Source organism: Ammospiza caudacuta, chromosome 3 (assembly GCF_027887145.1).
Source record: "Ammospiza caudacuta isolate bAmmCau1 chromosome 3, bAmmCau1.pri, whole genome shotgun sequence".
NCBI classification, from domain to species: Eukaryota; Metazoa; Chordata; class Aves; order Passeriformes; family Passerellidae; genus Ammospiza; species Ammospiza caudacuta.
Window position 1 is genome coordinate 42,875,993 of NC_080595.1, and position 20,102 is coordinate 42,896,094.

The window sequence follows — 20,102 nt, forward strand, 5'->3', positions numbered from 1 at the left end:
ATTTTGCAACATGAACTGATACTCAACAGGAACATACTGTACCTCAATTTGTCTCTTTAGCCTGAACTTTGAATACTGAAAACACTGAGGTTTTCTCCTTCCTGACACTGCAGATCACATCTTTTCAAAGCAATTCCTTCTTCTAGATTTGTGGATGAACAGAAGAAAAAATACAAACCAACTCAGTTTTGAACACACATATATAAGCATATCCATCCTGTGCAAAAAAGAACCTCCTGCAATATAATATCAACCAAACATTAAAGATTTAACTTTGCTCCAGAATAACTGGAGAATTCGTAGCTGAAAAATCAGAAATGAGAATCTCTTACTGGAGCCAGGCAAAGTGTTACAGTACTTCAATCTATTACCAGATTAAGTCAGAATGAACAGTCTGTCTACATACTAAAAGCAGCTTTAAGGTCACTTCTGAAAATCTATCAAACAAATTTGGATATAGTCATATACAAACATTTGTATTTTCATTTTTATTCAAGAGTAATGCTGAAATTTTCAGCCCTCTATAGCTGATTCCTAAATAATAATGTATAAGGCACTTTTAAAATGAATTTATTTCACAAGTCCCATTTATACATTAGTCATAAGTTCTTGTAGTAAAAAGTATTTAGGTATGAAATAAAAAAAAAAACATTTAAAATACAACTTTTTAATAAAATCCAACAGGTTTTAAACATTCCTTTCACATTCTCATTAAGTTTTTTCCACAAGGCACATGTATAGACATTTCAAAGGAGCAGTTAATTACAAACCTTCCAAATCTTTACAATGTTTATAAAACTCTCTTTGGAAAAGCATACAATGGATAATATACAAACATAGATGGCACATTGCAAGTTTTAGACAGAACTGTAAATGAAACCTTTATGCACACTACCCAGGCCTTAGTAACTTGCCTCCACTGGGGAATAAACTGTTACTGGATACAAAGTAGTGTTAAGACCACTCTGTATGAAGTACTTAAATGTACTTTCTTGTTAGAAAAAAGCCTGGAAGTTCCAGGGTAAACACAAATAATTCTCCGAATTTATTTAAAAAACTGTTTCTAGTAAAAATTATTTAATCTCCCAAGTGTAAAAGGCAAGGAAAATACTCTGCTGCTACTGGGTATTTTCAGAAGTGGCAAAGTATAGAGTTTTTTGAGTAAAATTTACAGAGGAAAAAAGTTGCCTTTTAAAGTGGACAGTGGTTCCTGGTTTTAATTTACCCTAGACAGGATGAGAAGCATTTAATCACAGCATCCCTTTAAAAAAGAAAAAAAAAGTCAGTTAGGATTTGTTATTTTGCTTATAAACATCTAAACCACTACCTGTTTAAAATTACAATACGGCAGAAACTAAAGACATATCAAGAGCTGATCAAATGCAGGATCTGTGAGTGACTCCACCACCAGCTAAAGGCCAGGCTCAGGCCAGGTCGGTGCCAGGGTTTCCGTGCTGTTTGCATTGCAGGCCATGCTGAAACGCAGGCACAGGGCTGGGAGGTGCTCTGCAGCTCTCTGGGAGGCTGAGCAAAGGGCAGAGCCCGATTTCACAAAGGCTGCCCAGCAAGGGCTCAGCTGAGGAGCGCCCAGTCCCCAGCAGGGCACAGCTGCCAGGGCTCCAAGCCACATCGGGGCTGGACCGTCACAGTGCAGGAAATAAAGCACAGCCTGAAGGGCTGGAATTATGCACTGACAGTGCAGGATGGAGAGAGCTGGTTCAGCCTTAAGGTTTGGAAGTTCTGGAGGGTTCCTTTTTTTCAATCAACAATAAACTGTTTTCTGACTGTTACACTCAGATCTTCCCTTTAGTCTCCATTATTTTTCCTTTTCACAGAAAAGTAACCAACTTAATAAAGAGTGGAATTTTTATTCTGTTACTAGTCAGTTTCAAAAAAAAAATAAAGAAACATACTATCATCACTCTTTAAAGTCACTTAGCTATATGGGTTTTGGTTTTGTTGCATTTGTTGTTGTTTCAATATGGGTTTGGTTTGGTGGGGCTTTTTGTTGCCAGGCCAACAGGACAGCAAGCATTAATTTAGGAAGAAACAAAGAGAAACCAACAACCCCCACCCCAACAAACCGGTGAACAAGTAAAATGTTCTGAAGAGAAAACCATGAAAAGAGTTAAACCAAGGAATAATAATTTCATGAAATCAAGAGAAATGCATACTTTAAACAAATGACATAATACTATTCTCTGGCATTTAGCATGGTTTAGATCATTGTTCCCATAAGAAAGGCAGTCTATATAATAAATTTATCATATCACTCCACATGAGCAAATAACTCAGTAATCCCTAAAGAAATCACGGTATTACTAAAAGCAGTCTCTATAATTCAGTTCTTCAGCTCATAAAATCTAATAGATAAATAAATCCAAAGAAATTAACTGATGCATATAACTTAATGTTTTTCTGCCCAGAACTTAGAAGTATTGTTGATAGGGAAGAAAAAGTCAGAGAGCCCTGAAGCTCAACTTGCTTCCTCTACAGAGAAAGCCATAAAAAAAGAAAAAAGACCAAAAAAAGGAATGAGCCTCCAGAGACTGTCTCATGGCCACTGGACCTATAAGAATTCAGAATACTACTTTTGTCTGGGTTAATCTGAATTGTCAGAAATAGTAAAATGACAGTTTGAAGCCGGAGCTCAGTTATTTTATTCACTGTAATTAACAACAACTGTCTTAAAAAAATCCTTCCTAGATGAAATCTGAAGCTTTAAAAAACTTAAAAAAATTTTTTTTGGTGATGCTATGGGAAAATACCAGATGAAAGGGACAGACAATGCTTTGTATTCTTTTCCCTCACACCTCTAGAACAGCAAGCCTCATTAAATGATATGGAAGTGTTAAATTTTAAAAAAAAAACCACTGTCAAGAAGACCAAACTGCATTTTACATGAATCATAGAAAAAACAGATTCTTACATTTGATTACTTGCATGTGTTTTCACTGTGTTTGGTCTGCTTTCATTCCCTTTTTGTACACACCAGAATGAAAGAAAAGAGAGGAGCTTGCCAAAATGAAAATAAAGCATTTATTTTAGGAGGGCCTTTGCCCCTCCTAAAAATGATGGAGGAATTCAGAAATAGAAACAGAAGCTGTCACTATGTTGCTTGTTTGCTTTTAACTAGGATCTCAGATCCATAAGTTACCTTTAATTTTAGTACCAGAAAAGTGACTACTGCATCACTGTATTGTTAAATCATTAGAGACATTATTTAAACAAAACCTTGATTCATTTTCAGTGGTGGAAACTTGAGAAATTACTATGTATTGTACTTCTATTTAAAGCTTATATTAAACATGAATTTTAAGTTCAGCTATGCCATTTTCTAAAAATTAAAAAGTTATATTTTTCCACACACATAAAGTACTTTATGCCTTTCCCCAGCCTAAAGGTAACTAACTTTTGTTAAGATGGAAATTATCATGCAGACTCACCTTGCAAAAGGAATATAAGACAGACTATACCTGAAAAAAAGAGAAGAAAAGTATATTTGCAGACTGCTCATTTCTCTCCTAGAACCAAATTATTTCACTTTAGGCCAGCATTAATAAAAGCAACTGTTGTAACAAAATTTTAAACAAGATGACCTATTCAATTTAATGCTTACCTGAAAAAAGAGGACATGTTTGGACAAGAACTAAACAGTGACATGGATTTGGTGGTTTACTTTTTCTTTGGTTGGGTTTTTGTCTTGATTTTAATGTAGTTCATAACTTCCATTGCACATGAACTTAAAAAACAGATTTGCTATTGCCAAATCAAAAAGGGATAGAAAATTTGTGTGAAAATGGTGCTCAAGATGATAGAGACAACTTCTTCCAGTTGAAAAGACAATCTAAATTACTGTGCAAATATACATCTAATCATATTATTTATGTAACTAAATACAGATACATGCTGTAGGATGAATAATATTCCACAACTGTGACACTCAGACAGCTGACAATTCTATTATTCTCTGAAACTGGTTTCTCACAAGCCTCCAGGCAGTGTTGTGTTCTCATGCCCAGCCTGATCAAACCCCAGGACAGTTAACAAATGTGAACTGTCTGCTGCAAACACACAGAGCACAGTCTGAGCTAGCTGCCTTTCCTCTATCTAGCACCATGCCCAGCAGTCCCTGAACAAATGGTTCCTTGTCCTCAGACCCATGTTCAGTACAGACTCTGTGTACTCAGGGCAAGTTCAAGCAAGAACTGTGGTCTGTGCTCACCTTGGGCTGCCTGGGAATGAGCATTTGGGACAAGGACACCAAGAAATTCACCTGGGACAAGGACATCAAGTGTGTATCTCTGTGGAAAAGGCAGTAACTTCCAGAACTTCTGCCAGGCTTGCAAGCATTCACCTGACTGCACTCACACACTGCCAAACCCAGCCCCCAAGCTCCTGGTCATCACAGCACCTGCTGCACTAAATTCACCCTCTCACATCCACCCACTCTTTACCCAGTATATTCCTGGGGCAGGACGCACCCTATGAAAATGTTTTTTAGTTTCTTTCATTTCAAAAACAAAAAACTAGTTAGAATTCAAAAAAGAGGAGAGTATACTTCTACAATGCAGAAAAAGGAGGACGAATTTTTTTTGCATATATATTCCTTTCATAAGGCTTCAGATAAGTTCACACATTGCAGAATATACTTCAAATCACCATTTTTGCAAGATGATTGAATATAGATTTTGCTGGAGTTACACAACCTAGCTGAGAAAAAACAGATTGAGGCTAGCATTTGGGCACACTTATATGTGAATCATATATATATAGGTTTATAATCATGAGGGTGTAGGGGCAGGGAGAAGAAATTCAAAGGAATTTTAAGAATCTTACCAGGTCATTGCCAAGAACTGCAATATGCAGAATAACATCGCCAAACCTTTCTTGTTCCACTAAACAAAAATAAAGCAAATACTGCAAATTAGTTCATTTTGCACCACACCAGTCTATACTGACATTTGGCACAGACTGATCAATCAAGAATAGAGGTGACTGACAATGCCTAAATCTCCTTGTCTTAGTTTGCTGTTTCTTTCCCAACAACTCTTATTCATTTTATTCACAACTCCATTAGCACCATGTTATGTAAACCTTTTCTAGCTTTGGAAACACCTAACAATATCAGTGTTAACACTCACTCACATCACTGTACTTCTGCAAATATGGAAGTTCATTCCAGTGAGATATTTTACTTCTGTGGAATGCAACTACAGTTAGTTTTCAACCAAGATGCCTGCAGATACTTCTGGTTCTTTTCCGCTATCTTAACCAGCTTAATATTCTGTATCCATGGCTTTTGCAGGCAGCTATACACTCTCTGGTATTTTCTGACATAAGTATGCATCACTGAAACAAAACAATATTTGAGCTTGGTTTTCTTAGTTTTTATTCTAGAGGTTTGCAGACTGAACCCAATGCTCTAGATTTTGCATTCTCATCTACATCACATGCAAGTGGAAGGATGCACTTGCTTTTACAGCCAGCAGGCTCATCACTCCACCTGAGCTCAACTGCAGCCAACAACAAAAACACCACACACAGGTTCACCTTTCCTTCACCCCTGAACTGTATCTTAAAGCTACAATACAATTAATAAACTAACTGACTGAGATTGCTTTTTAGAAAAAAAAGTATTCTCACTTACCCAGAATACAGCACACAGAGTCAATATTAGGCAAAGCTGGGGTGAGAAGGAGAGAAAGAAAAAAAAGAATGAATACTCAAATACACAATGAAGAAAGTACAGTAATCACTCCCATGTTTTCAATGGGCAATCAGCACTTTAAAACTGACTTATGAAACAAAGGCTGTCTCACAGTGACTGTATGATGAACTCCATGGTGTTTTTCAAAGCACAGTATGAGTAGCACACATGAAGTATACATGGCCAGAAGGGCTGGGACAAGTCTTGAAAGGAAGACAAGGCAGGAGTTGAGCTGAGGAACCAGCAGGAGTATAAGCTGGTGTGTGCACACATATTTGTTGGTTCTATTAAGAGGTGGGCTTAGATGACAAAGCTTTACTGAAAGGAATCAAGAAGCCTGGTAACTGCTACTCTCTTATTCCAGTACATACCATCATTTTGAACCTGGTATTCATAACACCTGTCTCTGACAAGAAAGATGTGTGCATCACTACCAACAACCCTTTATTAAAAAATATCCATTCTCAATTACAGGATCTGGCAAATACAGGCTATGCCTCATCTGCCAGTGCTTTTTCATCTTCTGACACTAATGAAGAGTCCACTAGGGAGCAGCTGCCTCAGGTACAGTGAAAAAGCTCACATGAAGCTTTGTTCAAGGTACTTAAACACTTTGGATGGAACATTACAATTATATAGTTTACTATGCCAAATAATCATACAATTTGTGCAAGCTTAACCATCACTTAGAAATTTTCCACTAGATCTTATCTGGCTCCCTCCATTTTTCATTACACATAGTAAAAAGCAGAACAAAACCACAAATCAATTTTCACTTGAAAAAAAATTTGTTGGTGTTTTATTGAAAGGAAGAAAAGTAACACATGCTTGAACTTTTCCAAACACGTCTGTGACTCCTGAACTGCTCACAATTCTAGCTTTGTGTCAGCATGGGGATTAAAACAGTCAAATTCATCCACAGTTTTCAAAACTTGAAATTTACCAGTTCTTCTGTGTTTTACTCAAATTTCCATACTGAAAGTCTTGGCTCTCATCCAATGCTCACACTCACTATTAGATGAAACCTTTCATTCTCATTTTCCCAACTTTGCTGGTAGCCTCTCTGCAGAGGTAGGTCTCTGATGTGTGTGCTCTGCTCTCTGCTCTCCTTCCATTTCCCCAATGTGTTTTGTTTTTACAGCCTTCAAAGTTATTCCCTTTGTCACCATGTCTGAGCACAGTGGATGACAGGATCATCAGAGCAAAATGATTTTTGTGCCTGCTGTTCTAAGAGTCTGGCCTAGGCTCTCAGCTTCATTGGAAAAAGCCCACAGCTGTAAAATGTTAAAGAATTTATGCTCAGCAAACACAGACTCTAGCAGAACTGGAGATATTCTTGGACGTTTTAAATTCACTCCTACAAACATACCCTTCCTAGGACTTGTAACTTGGTATGAGTTGGAAATAGTGACAGAACAAAACAAGAACACTCAAACAAAACAAAACAAACGTCTGCAGAACAAAGCAAAGTCCAAGCAATGATCAAGTGACTTCCCCAAAAGACAGGGGCAAATGTAAGCTTCTCAAAAGAGATTATAACTATTTTTCATGTGGGTGTGAGAGATAAAAAACATACAACCTCCGTATGACAGCCATCCAGAAAGAATTTATGAAGACTTTCTTACTCACTAAACTAGAAAAACAAGTTATATGATAGAGAGAATAGGAAAGCCAACTACATTTCAAAAATCAAAGTTGAAACAAATCATAGGAGCAAGAGAGAAAAGTATTAAACAGAGAAGCAGCAAGGGGAGAAATTTATTTTAACTACCTAATATAGAGATTCCTATCCTTAATATAGGGATAGGAATTCTGATACTGGGGAGAAGGTTTTTTCCATCCTCCTGGAAGAAGAAATTATGGTCATGGAAGTAAAGGAGCCAAGGATGTCACAATGGAGAATCTCAAAGCTGAACATGTGGCCTCCCAGACTTTGGGGAAATAATTAATTTTCTCCATTGCTTTGAAAGTGCCGAACCACTGACCTTTACAAACCAGCTGCAGCCAAAAAACAACTGTCAAGTTACACTTGGTGGTCACTGACTCTCCACAGTAGCTAAAAAAGTCTCTCCCCTTATTCTTGAAGAAAATATTTTAGAAAATAAATTAAAAATAATTAACCTGCCATTATCATTTACTAAGAAAGATTTCATAAGGAATATTTTACTCCAAATGATTAATTAAAAAAATCATAAAGAACAAAAACATACATGTTCAGAGAAAGGAGCTAGATGATCTTTGTGACATACAGAGCTTAACAGCTTAACTGTCATTTCTCTGCAGAAGGAAGAGGCAGACTGAGAAATAACCTCCCTTTAGAAAAGCATCAAATTTAGCTTTGAAGCTAAAGGAAAACTTTTTAAGAAAAGGAAAGAAGGATAGTATATTTACCAACATCACAATCGTAGCTATTAGTCGTTTCGGATCAAACATTGTTTTCAGTTGCTTCAGTGGCCCCATCAGGAAACATGTACTAATAGGAGATAAAAAACCAAAACAAATTGTAAACCATTTTCAAATAACTCTTTCTAAAAGACAGTAGGTAATTAACCAGTTTTCCAACAGATAGATGACTACAAAGGTTTTAAAAAAAGATATTTCAGTGCTTAGCAACAGAGACTAACTAGAACAGAAGGTGAAATACTCCATGAATTTAGCCCTGGAAACAGTCTATGAGTCACCATTGGTCACGAAATTCTTTCCAAAATATTACCATAGTGAAAAAAAAAAGTAACAGGCAAATACAAGAATACTTATATTGGTTGAGATAAGAGAGGACAGAGTGTGACAAGGATATACTTAAGGAATAACAGAAGAGCTTTGAAGCAAATCAGTTTTTATGAACTCTTCCATCAAATAAGAAAAAACACATTTCAACTAATAATCTGCTTGATGGCGCTGAATGCCATTTATAAATAAAGGCGATTAAGAAAGCAGTGCAGTTACAGTTAAATATAAACCATGTTAAGAGATACTAAATGGGGGGAGATTGAACTATGACTATAAGTAGTTCTACATGAATTTAGAGATGGGTGGGTGGTCAAAGATGTTTTGATTGTTATTTTAAGATGGCAAGTACCATAATAGAAAAAAAAAGAAGGAAAAAAAATGATGAGCAAACTCAACTGCAGAAGTAAATGAGATCATATCCACGATTTCAGGAAACATAATGGGAACAAATATAGTGGTTAGAGCTTTTTACATTACCAAAACAAAACATTTTAAGTATAGCAGATTTATCAAGTTGAAGTCTAGTGAATTTTGTGTTGAAGTTTTTATAACAACCGACTTGCCAAAATAATGTCAAGATTACAAAGACCAACCTGCTATAGAAAATTTTTGTTTAATAATACACACTTTAACCCAGGCAGAATGCAAGGAGCTACAATCAAGATTACAGGGAAGTTCTAACTCTTTTAGTTAAACTCAGCAAGCAAAAAGGCAGAAAAAGTTCAGTAGTTTGTATTAATCCTCCTGCTTTTTTCTACTCTGTAGTTAACTAGTAGGGAGAATGAAAATCATCAGCAACACCACATGCTGTACCTTTTATGCAAAGAAATGCCAGCTGAACTAAGAGTTCACAAACTCAGGAGTATTTCTCTGGCTTCAAATATTTGAGATGAGTCTCTTTCTTCCTTGTCATTCTGCTTTGTAGAAAACACAACAATTTAATGAGAGAGTTCAAATGCCTGTAATCTTGTGGTGGTCTGAATGCTTTACTACAGAGCAGAAAACCTAGTCTAACTCCTTTTCTAGTAATTCTTTTTTTATATGAAATGAAGCAGGAAAGAATTTGATAGAGTTTCCTCCTGAAACCAATATTAAGCCTTCTATGACAGAAGAACTATGGGAATCCACATTCCAGGCAGCAAATAAAACTCAATCTTCTACATCCAAATGTTCTCCTACCAGCAACTCTGCACATGTATCTCCTTCACATTTTTTATCTTATGGAGACAGACTTCAAATGTCCATATTAAATGAAAAAAAAAAAGTTTTTCACAATTCAATAGAAAAAGAAAAGTTTTATATTCACTGCAATCCAAACTAATTTCTTCTCAGTATTTTTTCATCTTGTCTGCTGAGCCATAAAATTAAATTAAGACCAAAAAAAGGGGACATGAAGAACTCGAAGAAAATATTAGCTACTGGAAGGGTAGTGATGAGGAAAATGAAGTGCTAAAAAGGAATCACATTTTGGCCACATAAAGTAGGCAGAAAAAAAATATAGAAAGCAAAATTCATTGTTTGTAATCTGATTCATATTGAGAAGACTGACATCACAAGAGCTGCACCAGAGACGAGAAGAGATTCCATATGAAGCAGAAAAAAAGGCTGGAAATAAATTCTAGACATCCTCCAATTAAACAGAATAGTTCTTTTAGATACATCATTCTGTAGAGACACACTCATCATCCCTGAGAACAATCAAGTAAGTATCATTGTTTTCACATGCATGGTTAGAGAACAATAGTAAAAACAAGCTAGAGGGGACTAACCAGGCTAGTAAGAGTGGTGACTGCATTTGCTTTAAATACAGACTTGCAAAGAAGCCTGGAAAAGTTTAAATCTGCTTGTCAATTTGGGACTTCATTGTCATCTCCTACTGTTCTTAGAACACAGCTGCCTGTTTTTTATATCCAAAAGGAGTACTGAATGAAAAATGGGCCTCCTCTTTCTTCTAATTTTAGCTGGAGTGCAGACTAAAGTTTTTCAGCATTCTCCTGGAAGAAATACTAGTCTGGAAAAACTTTCCTCTTAACTCAATTAGACTTCATTAGTAGTAAGTTTCTAAAATGCTCATTTAATTTGAAGAAGTGAAAACACACTCAAAGTACCAGGTAAAAACAACACAACCAAAAAAACTCACCCCAAACCTAAACCAAAGAATAAAGAGTAAGCTAAGGGAGAGAAAGGCAAAAACTTAGCTTTGCCTAGCTCCAGCATTCACTTTTTGTCTTGTTTTAGAAAGAGATGGAATAGTTCTACAATTGAGACTCAATGTCAGTATAGACATTATTGTCTCCTAACATATTTGTTGGGGAAAAGCAGCACCTTCACATTTCTCAGATGTTAATGTCACATTACATGAGTTCTAACAGATTAACAATGCTTTGACTCAAAAGTTAAGTTACTTGACTAAAGTCAGAGTCCATGAAAGTCAAGACCAGACTTGGGGTGTGAGTCCTATGACCATGCCTCGACTACACTAAGATAATAAGAGAAGGAGGAAAAACAGAAATTGAAAATACCTTAGGGACATTATGTTTCTTATGCATCTTTCAAACTGTGAAAGCAAAGTTTTCAATCTTAAGAGGGCCCCTTTTAGAGGCAAATCTTTTAGGACTGCTATGTGGAACATTTCAAAGAATCAGAGTGTTTAAAAATACACTATGAGCAAACGTTAGATTCTGCTTTCAGCCTTACAGTCAAAACAAGGATTTCCTGAATGTTTCCTTTTGGAAAGTTTTCTTGGAAACAGGATCATCTCTCTGTTAAAAGCAAAAAGCTCCTTCCAGTAACAAAGTATCCACACAGAGGGCAGACTACCAGCTTGCTCCTGAACCTGAGGTACTTCTGTACCTGGCAGAAGGACTTGGATGTAAAAAGTACAAAACATTTAGCTAGCAATTGGTTATTCATACTCCAGACACCAGCTGTGATGTGGCCACAAACAGTTGTGTAAGGTAACTGATAAACAACAAAATTGTAAAACAAACAAGTTTTTGTTATTAGCATTCAATATAAAACAATGCTGTTTACACACAACATAGCACTCTAGAGTAAAAGCAAATGGAAATGTAGCTGAAAAGGAAGGTACTTTTCTAAAACAAATAACTAAGAAATTATACCTGGCAAGAGCAGCAATATTTCCCAGGGTGTAGAACACTGCAAAAAGTTTGATGCCCTTTGGGAGCCATAGCAATGCTGTTCCCTATAAAAGACAGGTTATTGGCAAGTTTACAATTAGTTAATTCAATTTATTTAGATTTTATAGTCTATAAATACAATTTCATACTACAAGAAGAACACAATTCTGGTATACACTAGCAGAGCACACTGTTCTCTGAGTTGCAGCAATCACTCCCCAGCACACTTCTATTGCCACCTGCTGGCAAACAATGTGTTGGTTCAATGGATTGCTGGATATTTTTACAACTAGGCAGTTCATTTATATTACTGAACACATTTATTTGTACTGCTTACATCCTATTTCACGACACTTCCACTTTTGTTACAATGCCCCACTGTACATCCTACACCTCTGCACACAAGATAAAATGTCATAAAGCTGCACTAATATTCACCATTTCCTTTCTCCTCCAATCAACCATTTAGACTTGCAGCTTAAATACACACTGAGGCTGAACAGAAACATTTTAGTACTCTTCCAGATCTCTTCTTTTCACTGAACTTAAAAAAATCTGAAGCCTTCTGCTGATCACAGCTCCCTGTGATGATCAGGGAGAAAAGGAATCATAGGAAAGGGAAATGAAAGACCACCTAGAAAAAACCTCCCACTAGACCAGGCTGCTCAAAGCCCCATTCAGCTTGGCTTTGAACAGTGCCAGGGATGGGGCATCCACAGCTTCTCTGGACAAACTGTTCTAGTGCTTCACAATAAAGAATTTCTTCCTTACATCTAACCTAAATATCCCTGTTCCCAATTACTCCTTGTCCTATCACCACAGTTCCTAACAAAGAGCCCCTTCCTGGCCTCCCTGCAGACCCCCTTCAGAAACTGGAAGGCTGCTATGAGGTTTCTACACAACATTGTCTTCTCCAGGCTGTACAGACCCAACTTTCGCAGCCTGTCAGAGCCTAAAGAAAGCCTCCACTAGAAGCAAAACAAACTGTGATCTGCACACTGCGTCCTGAAAAAACCCAACCAAACGAAAAAGCAACTGCATTCTGACTCAATTGCAATTTCAGTAGAAATCTGTGGTGAAAAGAAAGGAAAAGAGGGAGGAAGGGAGGGGAAGGAAAAGGGAGAGGAGGGAAAAAAGAGAAGGAGGAAAAGAAGAGGACTTCCCCAATGTTTTTGCAGCTGTTTCTGGGAGTTTCCATGCAGCTGAAAAACTGCCTTCTTGTGCAAGTTACCTGTGTCAGATTTTGACAGAGCCAAGCAATTAATAGATCTCAGCTCTTAAGTGCAGGCTGCAGACTCCTGCCAGCCCCTAAAGCTCAGGAATGAACACATGATTTGCTGACTGTAAAACCACCAGGAGTGCAGCAGGTTTTTCAAGTGTCAACACACAACCACACCCACTGATTTGTTGAGTGTGACATGCTACACTTGTAGTTTCTCCAGCCTTTAAAAACCCTTCAAGCTTCCCCCGTCTCTTTCCCTTTTATTAGAGAGGAAAAAAAAAAATAGGATGGGTATGCACCTCTTTCCTAATACACCAGGTACAAAAGTAGAGCATATTTTGTCATGTTCACACCTTTTAGTAAGAAAATGTATTATGCTACAGTAAAAATGCTCACTTCTGTAATTGGAAGAAAAATGGCCAAAATCATAATTTAGAGATCAATAGTCAATTATGTATTTAATGTCCAGTTAAATAAAATGTTTATTTAGAATGCAGGATAAAGCAAACACAGAATCACACATAGAGGAATATGAGGTTTAACTGTAGAACAATAATAAAGCCCAAGAAAAAAAATAACTTTACTTACAAGAAAAGAACATAAAATGCCAGCAACAAAGCATATGGCAAACCATCTGACTCGAGTTCCAAAGCTGAGTGTTGAGGCATCAAGGACCTTCATAAGAAGAGAGGAAAAAGAGGATATTACACACCCAGTTTAGAACAATCTAAAGGACAATTTTTTTCTCTACCACCGAAGCCCTTAATTTCAAACAAAATAATTTTTAGCCAGAAATAATTATTTTACCTTGCTTAACAGTTATTTGTGTATTAATTCTTTCCTATCACAAAAATCATATTATCAATCTGGAACATATGGAAACATATTTACAAACAAACAAAAAAACCAAAACCCATAAAGGTACAGCCTGGCATGCAAGCAACACTACTTCATTTTCAAGGTTTTTTTAACCACCACACAACTGAAAATAGTTGTACCCAATTAAAAGAATGAATGGACCTTCCAGCAATTTGCAAAGGAATTAATCCATTTGTGCAACACTGTAGGTTCCTATAAACATTACCACCTTCTCCTGTTACTAGAGAGGATCCCTTGCATATATTAATGCCAGTATCCACTGCAAGCATTACAACTCCAGTTTCTCTTCCAATTACCTTCCTGAAGGTGTAGGCAAATTAACACAGTTTGTCTCATCAGACTAAGCTAACTTGCTGAAAGGGAATATTTCACTTCCTCCTTCTGCAGAGCGATTCCAGGACCTAATGAGCTGAGCTACTCCTGACATGAGAACAGAATTAGTGTTCCTTCTATTCTGATGACTTGGCTAATGAGCCAAGCCAGCTCTGCAAACTGTCAGGAAAGCAGCAGGGCTGATGTAAGGAAAGAGGCAGGGCCATGTATCTGGCAGAAAGGCCCCTTTCAGCAGAAGTGATTTGTTAGATAGGCTCAGCTCATCTCATCTCCACCCACGCTGTAAGAACAATGCATTTCATCTTACTCCAGGTCACTACAATTAAATGTACTTTCTGTTCTAAACTGGCCTATTAAGCGAAGTGCTGCTTCAGCTTACATAAAATTACTTTAAATAAACAACTTTCCTATTTGTTCAGATGTCACAGGCAAACTTGCTCTCCTGTTATTTAGTCAACAGATATATGAATCAAGACTTATTAACCAAATATACATTATATACTTTCCTCAGCCAATGAGTCTGATATTCCTCCTTATCTCGTGAGAAATTTCTCTTTCAGGCAGTGGTAAGCTAACCAAGGAAATCTGGTTACTGCTTAGAACAATTTCACATCTATACAAATGAGGAATCTGTACCTAGTTTAATAAAAAACTGCAACATGCACACACACATAAAGGTGCTGTGATGACAGAACTACCCAAAGGTCAGAAGATGTAACTTACCTTGCTAGGTCCAACACTTTATCCTTATGCATGCATTAAAGAAACAGACAAAAGCAGTAACTGAATGATGGTTTAGTATTTTAAATCATATTTGACAGAGTCCTGAATGCCTGCATTTTTAAGAAGAGTAGGAACAGCAGAAGATACCCATTTCAATCATGCCTTTAGTTACACCTATTCATACAACTAATCACAAGCACACATACACACAAAAATAAAGAGTAAAAATCCTTTCCATCTGTGTTCAGAAATGAAGTGTAGATAGGCCAATAATATCAGTAAATCCAGCACACACATTTCAGATTGCCTAGAAAACAGGGAAAGAATGAAGATAAATCCTTTGTTCAGGTGCATCAGGTCATTGCTACCACTTACTGCTCTTCTACTTCTAATCTTATTATCTGTCAGTGCTCCTGAAGTGACTACCAGGAAACTTCATTCTTCACATAAATTTGAAAACAGCTTTATCTTCAGTTAAATCCCTAACAGTTAAGAGGTGAAAACAAACAAACAAACAGCACAAGAAATAAGAGAATCACACAAAGGCTTGGAGCAAAAAATACCACAAACCCCAAAAAGTTTGATGCATTTTATGGATTTAATTCTTAAAAACTGGCTGACAATATATGCACATGAACTACAGGAAGATAAGCTGTGGCATGAGGGCTGCTAGTGCATTCTGTGTAATAATAAGACTAAATACATTAAATGGTATTAAAGTGAAGGCTCATCCTTCCAACCACTCCCAATGATATCACCATTTATGTTGTCATGCTGAACCTATTTAATAGAGTTTGAAATCCTGAAACTGGGGATCTAGTAATGCATTTTCTTAGTCCCTAATACCTCAGGGGGCTGAGGGGAGGCCTCACTACAGCTTCCTCATGAGAGGAAGCAGAGGGGCAGACACTGACCACTTATCTGTGGTGACCAGAGACATGACATGAGGGAACAGCTGAAGCTGTGAAAGGAGATTTAGGCTGGATATTAGAAAAAGGCTTTTCACCCAGAGCGTGGCTGGGCACTGGAACAGGCTCCCAGAGAAGTGATCACAAGCCTGAGAGAGTTCAGGAAGCATTTGGACAATGCTCTCAGGCACAGGATGTGACTCTTGGGGATGGTGCCGTGCAGAGCCAGGAGCTGGACTCAATGATCCTTGTGGGTCCCTTCCAAGTCAGGGTATTCTACAATTTCTATTTTTGGCTTTCACAGAAGCAATGGAACTCACTGCCTTTCCAAGACGCCTGTTTTCACTGCTGCAGAGAAGCACTTGCTGCAAAAGTTGAGTTACAGATACACAGTTCAGCTGTGTAAACCAGACACCAGCTGGTGCTCCAGTGCCAGGCTCACTCTAGGAGCTGAGGACCTGACAGTGCAGGAACCCTGCCACACGTGCTGCAGGCAGCAATTTCTATACCAGGGACCATGGGACACCCTGAGGTAACAGAGACTATGAACCCTAAGAAAAAGGAAGTCTAAGCTGCCCTTGCAACAAAAGCAGGAAACAACGCAAAGGTGCTAAAGATTCTTTTCGTGTGTCTAACACAAATTATACAGCTAATCCCAGATTTCAGAAAAAGAGTTGTCACTGCAGTCTATTTGCATAGGCAAAAGCAAAAGCTTTTACTTAGGAGGCTGAAATAATTTCCAGGCATGTTCCACATCTGTAGTTCATGTGGACAACAGTAATGGTGGCAAGGGAGCTCCTGTAAAATATAACTCTTCTTGCTATACTGCTTATCAGCTTGTTTCTAAGAAGAAAAAGAAAAATTAAACTGAAATCAACAAAAGGAAATCCTTAGTCTTCTATTCTAAGCTTTAATGCCAAACTCCTGGGCAAGAAGCTTTTTATTCACAGGCTATTTCAAGCTAATAGTATAGGAAAGAAATGACCAAGACTTCCAAAAATCAGGAGGAAACATCAAGTGGAAACCAGAATCTGGAATGGAGACTTTCTGAAACATAAGGAACAGGCTTGCAATAAGAGCATCACTGCTGAAGAGTTTACAACAGAAACACAATAAACAGTATGAATGATAATCCACAAGGCTGCTTTTGATCAAAAATAAATAGTTCTTGTGGCTCTGAGCATCCACCTAGGTTCCCTCCATATATTATTGATCTTATAACAGTTTTCCACATGGGCAAACAGAAAAACAGGAGCACTTTATTTTACTAATCTAGAAGTTAACAATTACATCTTCTCTCAATGGTAAATATCCAAGTAATGGAGAAAATGCAAAGAAATGCTGAGTAAATTTGCAGAATTCAGTTTTTAAACCACAGTGAAACAATATTTATAGTGATATGTTTTCATCTTTCCCTAACAAGCCTCCTTATATGTATTTCTACCACCAGTTGAGATTAAAATACAAGAGTGTAACATAAGAAATTAAATATAAGAAATGTAATATAAGAAACGCAACATACAATTTCTTATAAAAATATAAGAAATATCTGGTCTATTCCTCTGTTGAAATCTTATTGAGTGCTTTAAGCAGCTGTCAGATTTCATGCAACATCTAATGTGTCACATGGACTGCTTTTACATTAGTTTTGGTGTTGATAAAACTATACAGCATAATGCTGCCCCGAAAACATCATCGCACTGCTACATTTATTATCGATCTTTTTGGTAATTAATTCTTTTTTTTTTAATAGTTTTAGAATAATGGATCTAATTGCAGCAAGAGACAACAGTTGGTCATCTGAAGAGTTTAGAAAGTACAGAAAGCCTTCACTGAACCATCACACAGTTCTTTCATTATAGATTTGTATTCTACTTAGCAGGAATGACTTGTGACTGCATGATAATGGTTCAGCAAAAACCAAGGGAAAGAATCCAGAGATATCTATGGACATGAACCATATGATGGCTATTGCACAACTATCCGATATTCCAAAGAGAGGGCCTTTGTTTTCAGCCAAACACATGACTTGTCTCCAGAAAGATCATGGAAACAGCTGAAGATTTTACACACACAGTGCATAACCTCACACTGTGTTTCACAGCCCCACCTCTTACCAAGTGTTCCTCTCTGCATGGGTGCACATACTTTTTTTGCTCTAATACACACACTTTAAAAATAGTCAGCACCACTCAGCTCCAGCTTTAGTGAAGGTCACATATGAATTTCCTCTCTAAAAAGAGGCTTGATTTCCACTGTTCTGCAAACACATTGGTACCTTGAGAGAAAAAATACAGCTGAGAAACTGCCTGACCTAAACACTTGAGGTTTGTTTTTTTTTTTTTTTTTTTTTTTTAAGTCAAGGGGTATTTATTTATTTTAAAGATCTTTCTGGTTCATCTCAGCATGACACTCCAAAGATACATTTTTAAGTTTTCTTCCATCATGTACCAGACAGGCTTTAAGTATACGCAGATTTCTCTTATTTAAAGTATTTTCTGGCTGTAACAATATTATTATGTGCAATAGTGAAATCCTACATAGTTTAATTACTGACATTTAATAAACTAAACACATTCATAGCTGAGTTCTCTCCTCAGGGTATACAGCTCAAATAAGAAAGCATTAAATATGTAGGCATTTATCTACTGGTTGCCACCTTAAAACAACTATCACAGCACCAAGTAAAGGAAAACTCTATGTCACTATGTCACACTAAGGCACACATGTGCCTTGTGTGAAATGTGCCTGGTGATGGCAGAATAATCAATTCTCTTGGAACTGAACAGAGATTAACAGAAATGTAAGTATTTCTTTGATAAGCCTGAGAAGAGCAGAAGGTGAAGCACGCCTCCCAAATGCTGGCAGCCAGTTCTGGTGTGAAAGGGCAAAGATTCTACACTGCTTCCAGAATCACTGGACACAATTTAGGTGCTTTGCTGTGGCAGAAGCCAAAATCACGAACCTTGAAGACAAATGGCAACTCGGTGCAAAACCAAGTGAAGCATGCCAGCAGCAAGCTGCCAGAACTAATATCACCGCAGCTATGCTCAGTTTGTGCTGGTTCCCCGAGGTTTGTCAGCCACAGCTCAGATCCCAGCTACATTCCAGCCTTCTCCTCCATGCTCCAGCACCCTGCAAGTAGCGAGCAAGATATTCCTCGATGTGGGGCACTTTGACCTGCAGTCACATGAGTTAAGAGGGAGCTAAAGGAATAAATGGTTCTTTGTAAGCATGCTCAGCTTTGCTTCAACCCAGAGATTAGTTCTCAGGAATGTATGGTCTCCAAACACAGTAAAAACGAAACAAAAAAAAAAACTCGCAGGCGATGAGGAAGGTAGTGGGAAGGAAATAAAACAATTGAGCCATACTTAAGCAGTAACGAGCAAAAAGTAACTTCAGCAGAATGTAGTCAAAACGACGTTTTGTTTGTTAAACAAAACCTTTGTTTGTGCAAATTTAAGGGCATGCGGGAATGGAGAAGCAATTTACACTGAATAGCAGACTCAGTCGGGCTGGAAATGAGCACAGTATGTTTTCTGCTCCCTGTTTAAGCACTAGAAAAACTTGTAGAAAGGACCCCAAGCCACCACCAACACAGCCAAAAGCTTCACACATGAGTAACTGCCAAAACCCATCCTCCGGGCAGAGCCTGCTGCCCACACCGCCCGTGGCTCGGCGCACGCCGCAAACTTCGGTCTGTCCTTTGCCTGCCGATGCCTGCCCCGCTCTGCCAGGCACCAGGAAGCGGGGGGTGCATGTGCGCAGGCCGGGCACGGGGGAAGGTGGCGGGGGGAGCACGGCAGCGCCTGAGCCACAGACCCCGGGTCAGGCCCGGCTCCAGCGCCGCTCGACCCGCGCGGCCCCGCGCCGGGAAGGAGAAGGGAGAGCGGGCTCTCACCCGGCCGTACCTGCGCTGTCAGTCCCTGCTCCTCATCGTCCTGCCCGGCCAGCACCCGCCGCAGCTTCTCCATGCCGGCCCTCGCAGGGCAGGGCCGCGCCGGGGGCCGGGACGGGGCGGGACCGGGCCGCGCTCCGCCGGCCCAGGCGGGAAGTGACGCGCGTCCCGGGGCGGTGGCGGGGCCGCGGCTGCGCAGAGTGCCGGCCGTGTCTCGGTGCGGCGGGGAGAGGCGGTGCAGCGCCGGGGCGGGAGGAAGGAACGGCTGCTTCAGAACCGCCTTCATCGCCGCCCGCGGAATAGACCTTAGCACGGCAGCGTGATTTGCATGAGCGCGATGAACATAGGACATAGAACAGAGAACACAGCGGGTGCGCAGGGCCCCGGTAGAACCGCGTTGGGACACGCTGGTGCTGGGGTACCTCGTACAGGCGGAACTTCCTTAGCATCAGTTTCTGCCCGTTGCCTGTGGTCCTATTGCTTGGAAGCACCGAGCAGAGCCTGGCTCTTCAAATGATGCGCAGGAAGTTCCAGTTAGAATACGGGCGAGAACGTCTGT

At 38.8% G+C, this 20,102-nt stretch overlaps 1 protein-coding gene across 1 annotated transcript; it reads right to left on the reverse strand.

Annotated features, from left to right (window-relative positions):
• Positions 1-469: 469 nt before the first annotated feature.
• SFT2D1 (SFT2 domain containing 1) lies at positions 470-19,675 on the reverse strand. Its single transcript, XM_058801112.1, has 8 exons — positions 19,557-19,675; positions 13,391-13,477; positions 11,563-11,645; positions 8,102-8,183; positions 5,651-5,686; positions 4,840-4,898; positions 3,447-3,476; positions 470-1,261 (listed from the first exon to the last, which is right to left on the reverse strand). The coding sequence occupies exons 1-8, from the start codon at positions 19,617-19,619 to the stop codon at positions 1,222-1,224; spliced, it is 480 nt and encodes a 159-aa protein (XP_058657095.1). The 5' UTR covers positions 19,620-19,675; the 3' UTR covers positions 470-1,221.
• Between the last annotated feature and the right edge of the window lie 427 nt (positions 19,676-20,102).

What these genes read in the sequence shown, in the direction of transcription:
- SFT2D1 (XM_058801112.1), bottom strand. Translation starts at nt 19,619, where the DNA reads ATGGAGAAGCTGCGGCGGGTGCTGGCCGGGCAGGACGATGAGGAGCAG. An exon ending in AGCAGGGACTGACAGCGCAG is followed by an intron (nt 13,478 to 19,556) that starts GTACGGCCGGGT and finishes CTTCTTATGAAG; the next exon opens with GTCCTTGATGCCTCAACACT. An exon ending in TCTTATATTCCTTTTGCAAG is followed by an intron (nt 1,262 to 3,446) that starts GTGAGTCTGCAT and finishes TCTTTTTTAAAG; the next exon opens with GGATGCTGTGATTAAATGCT.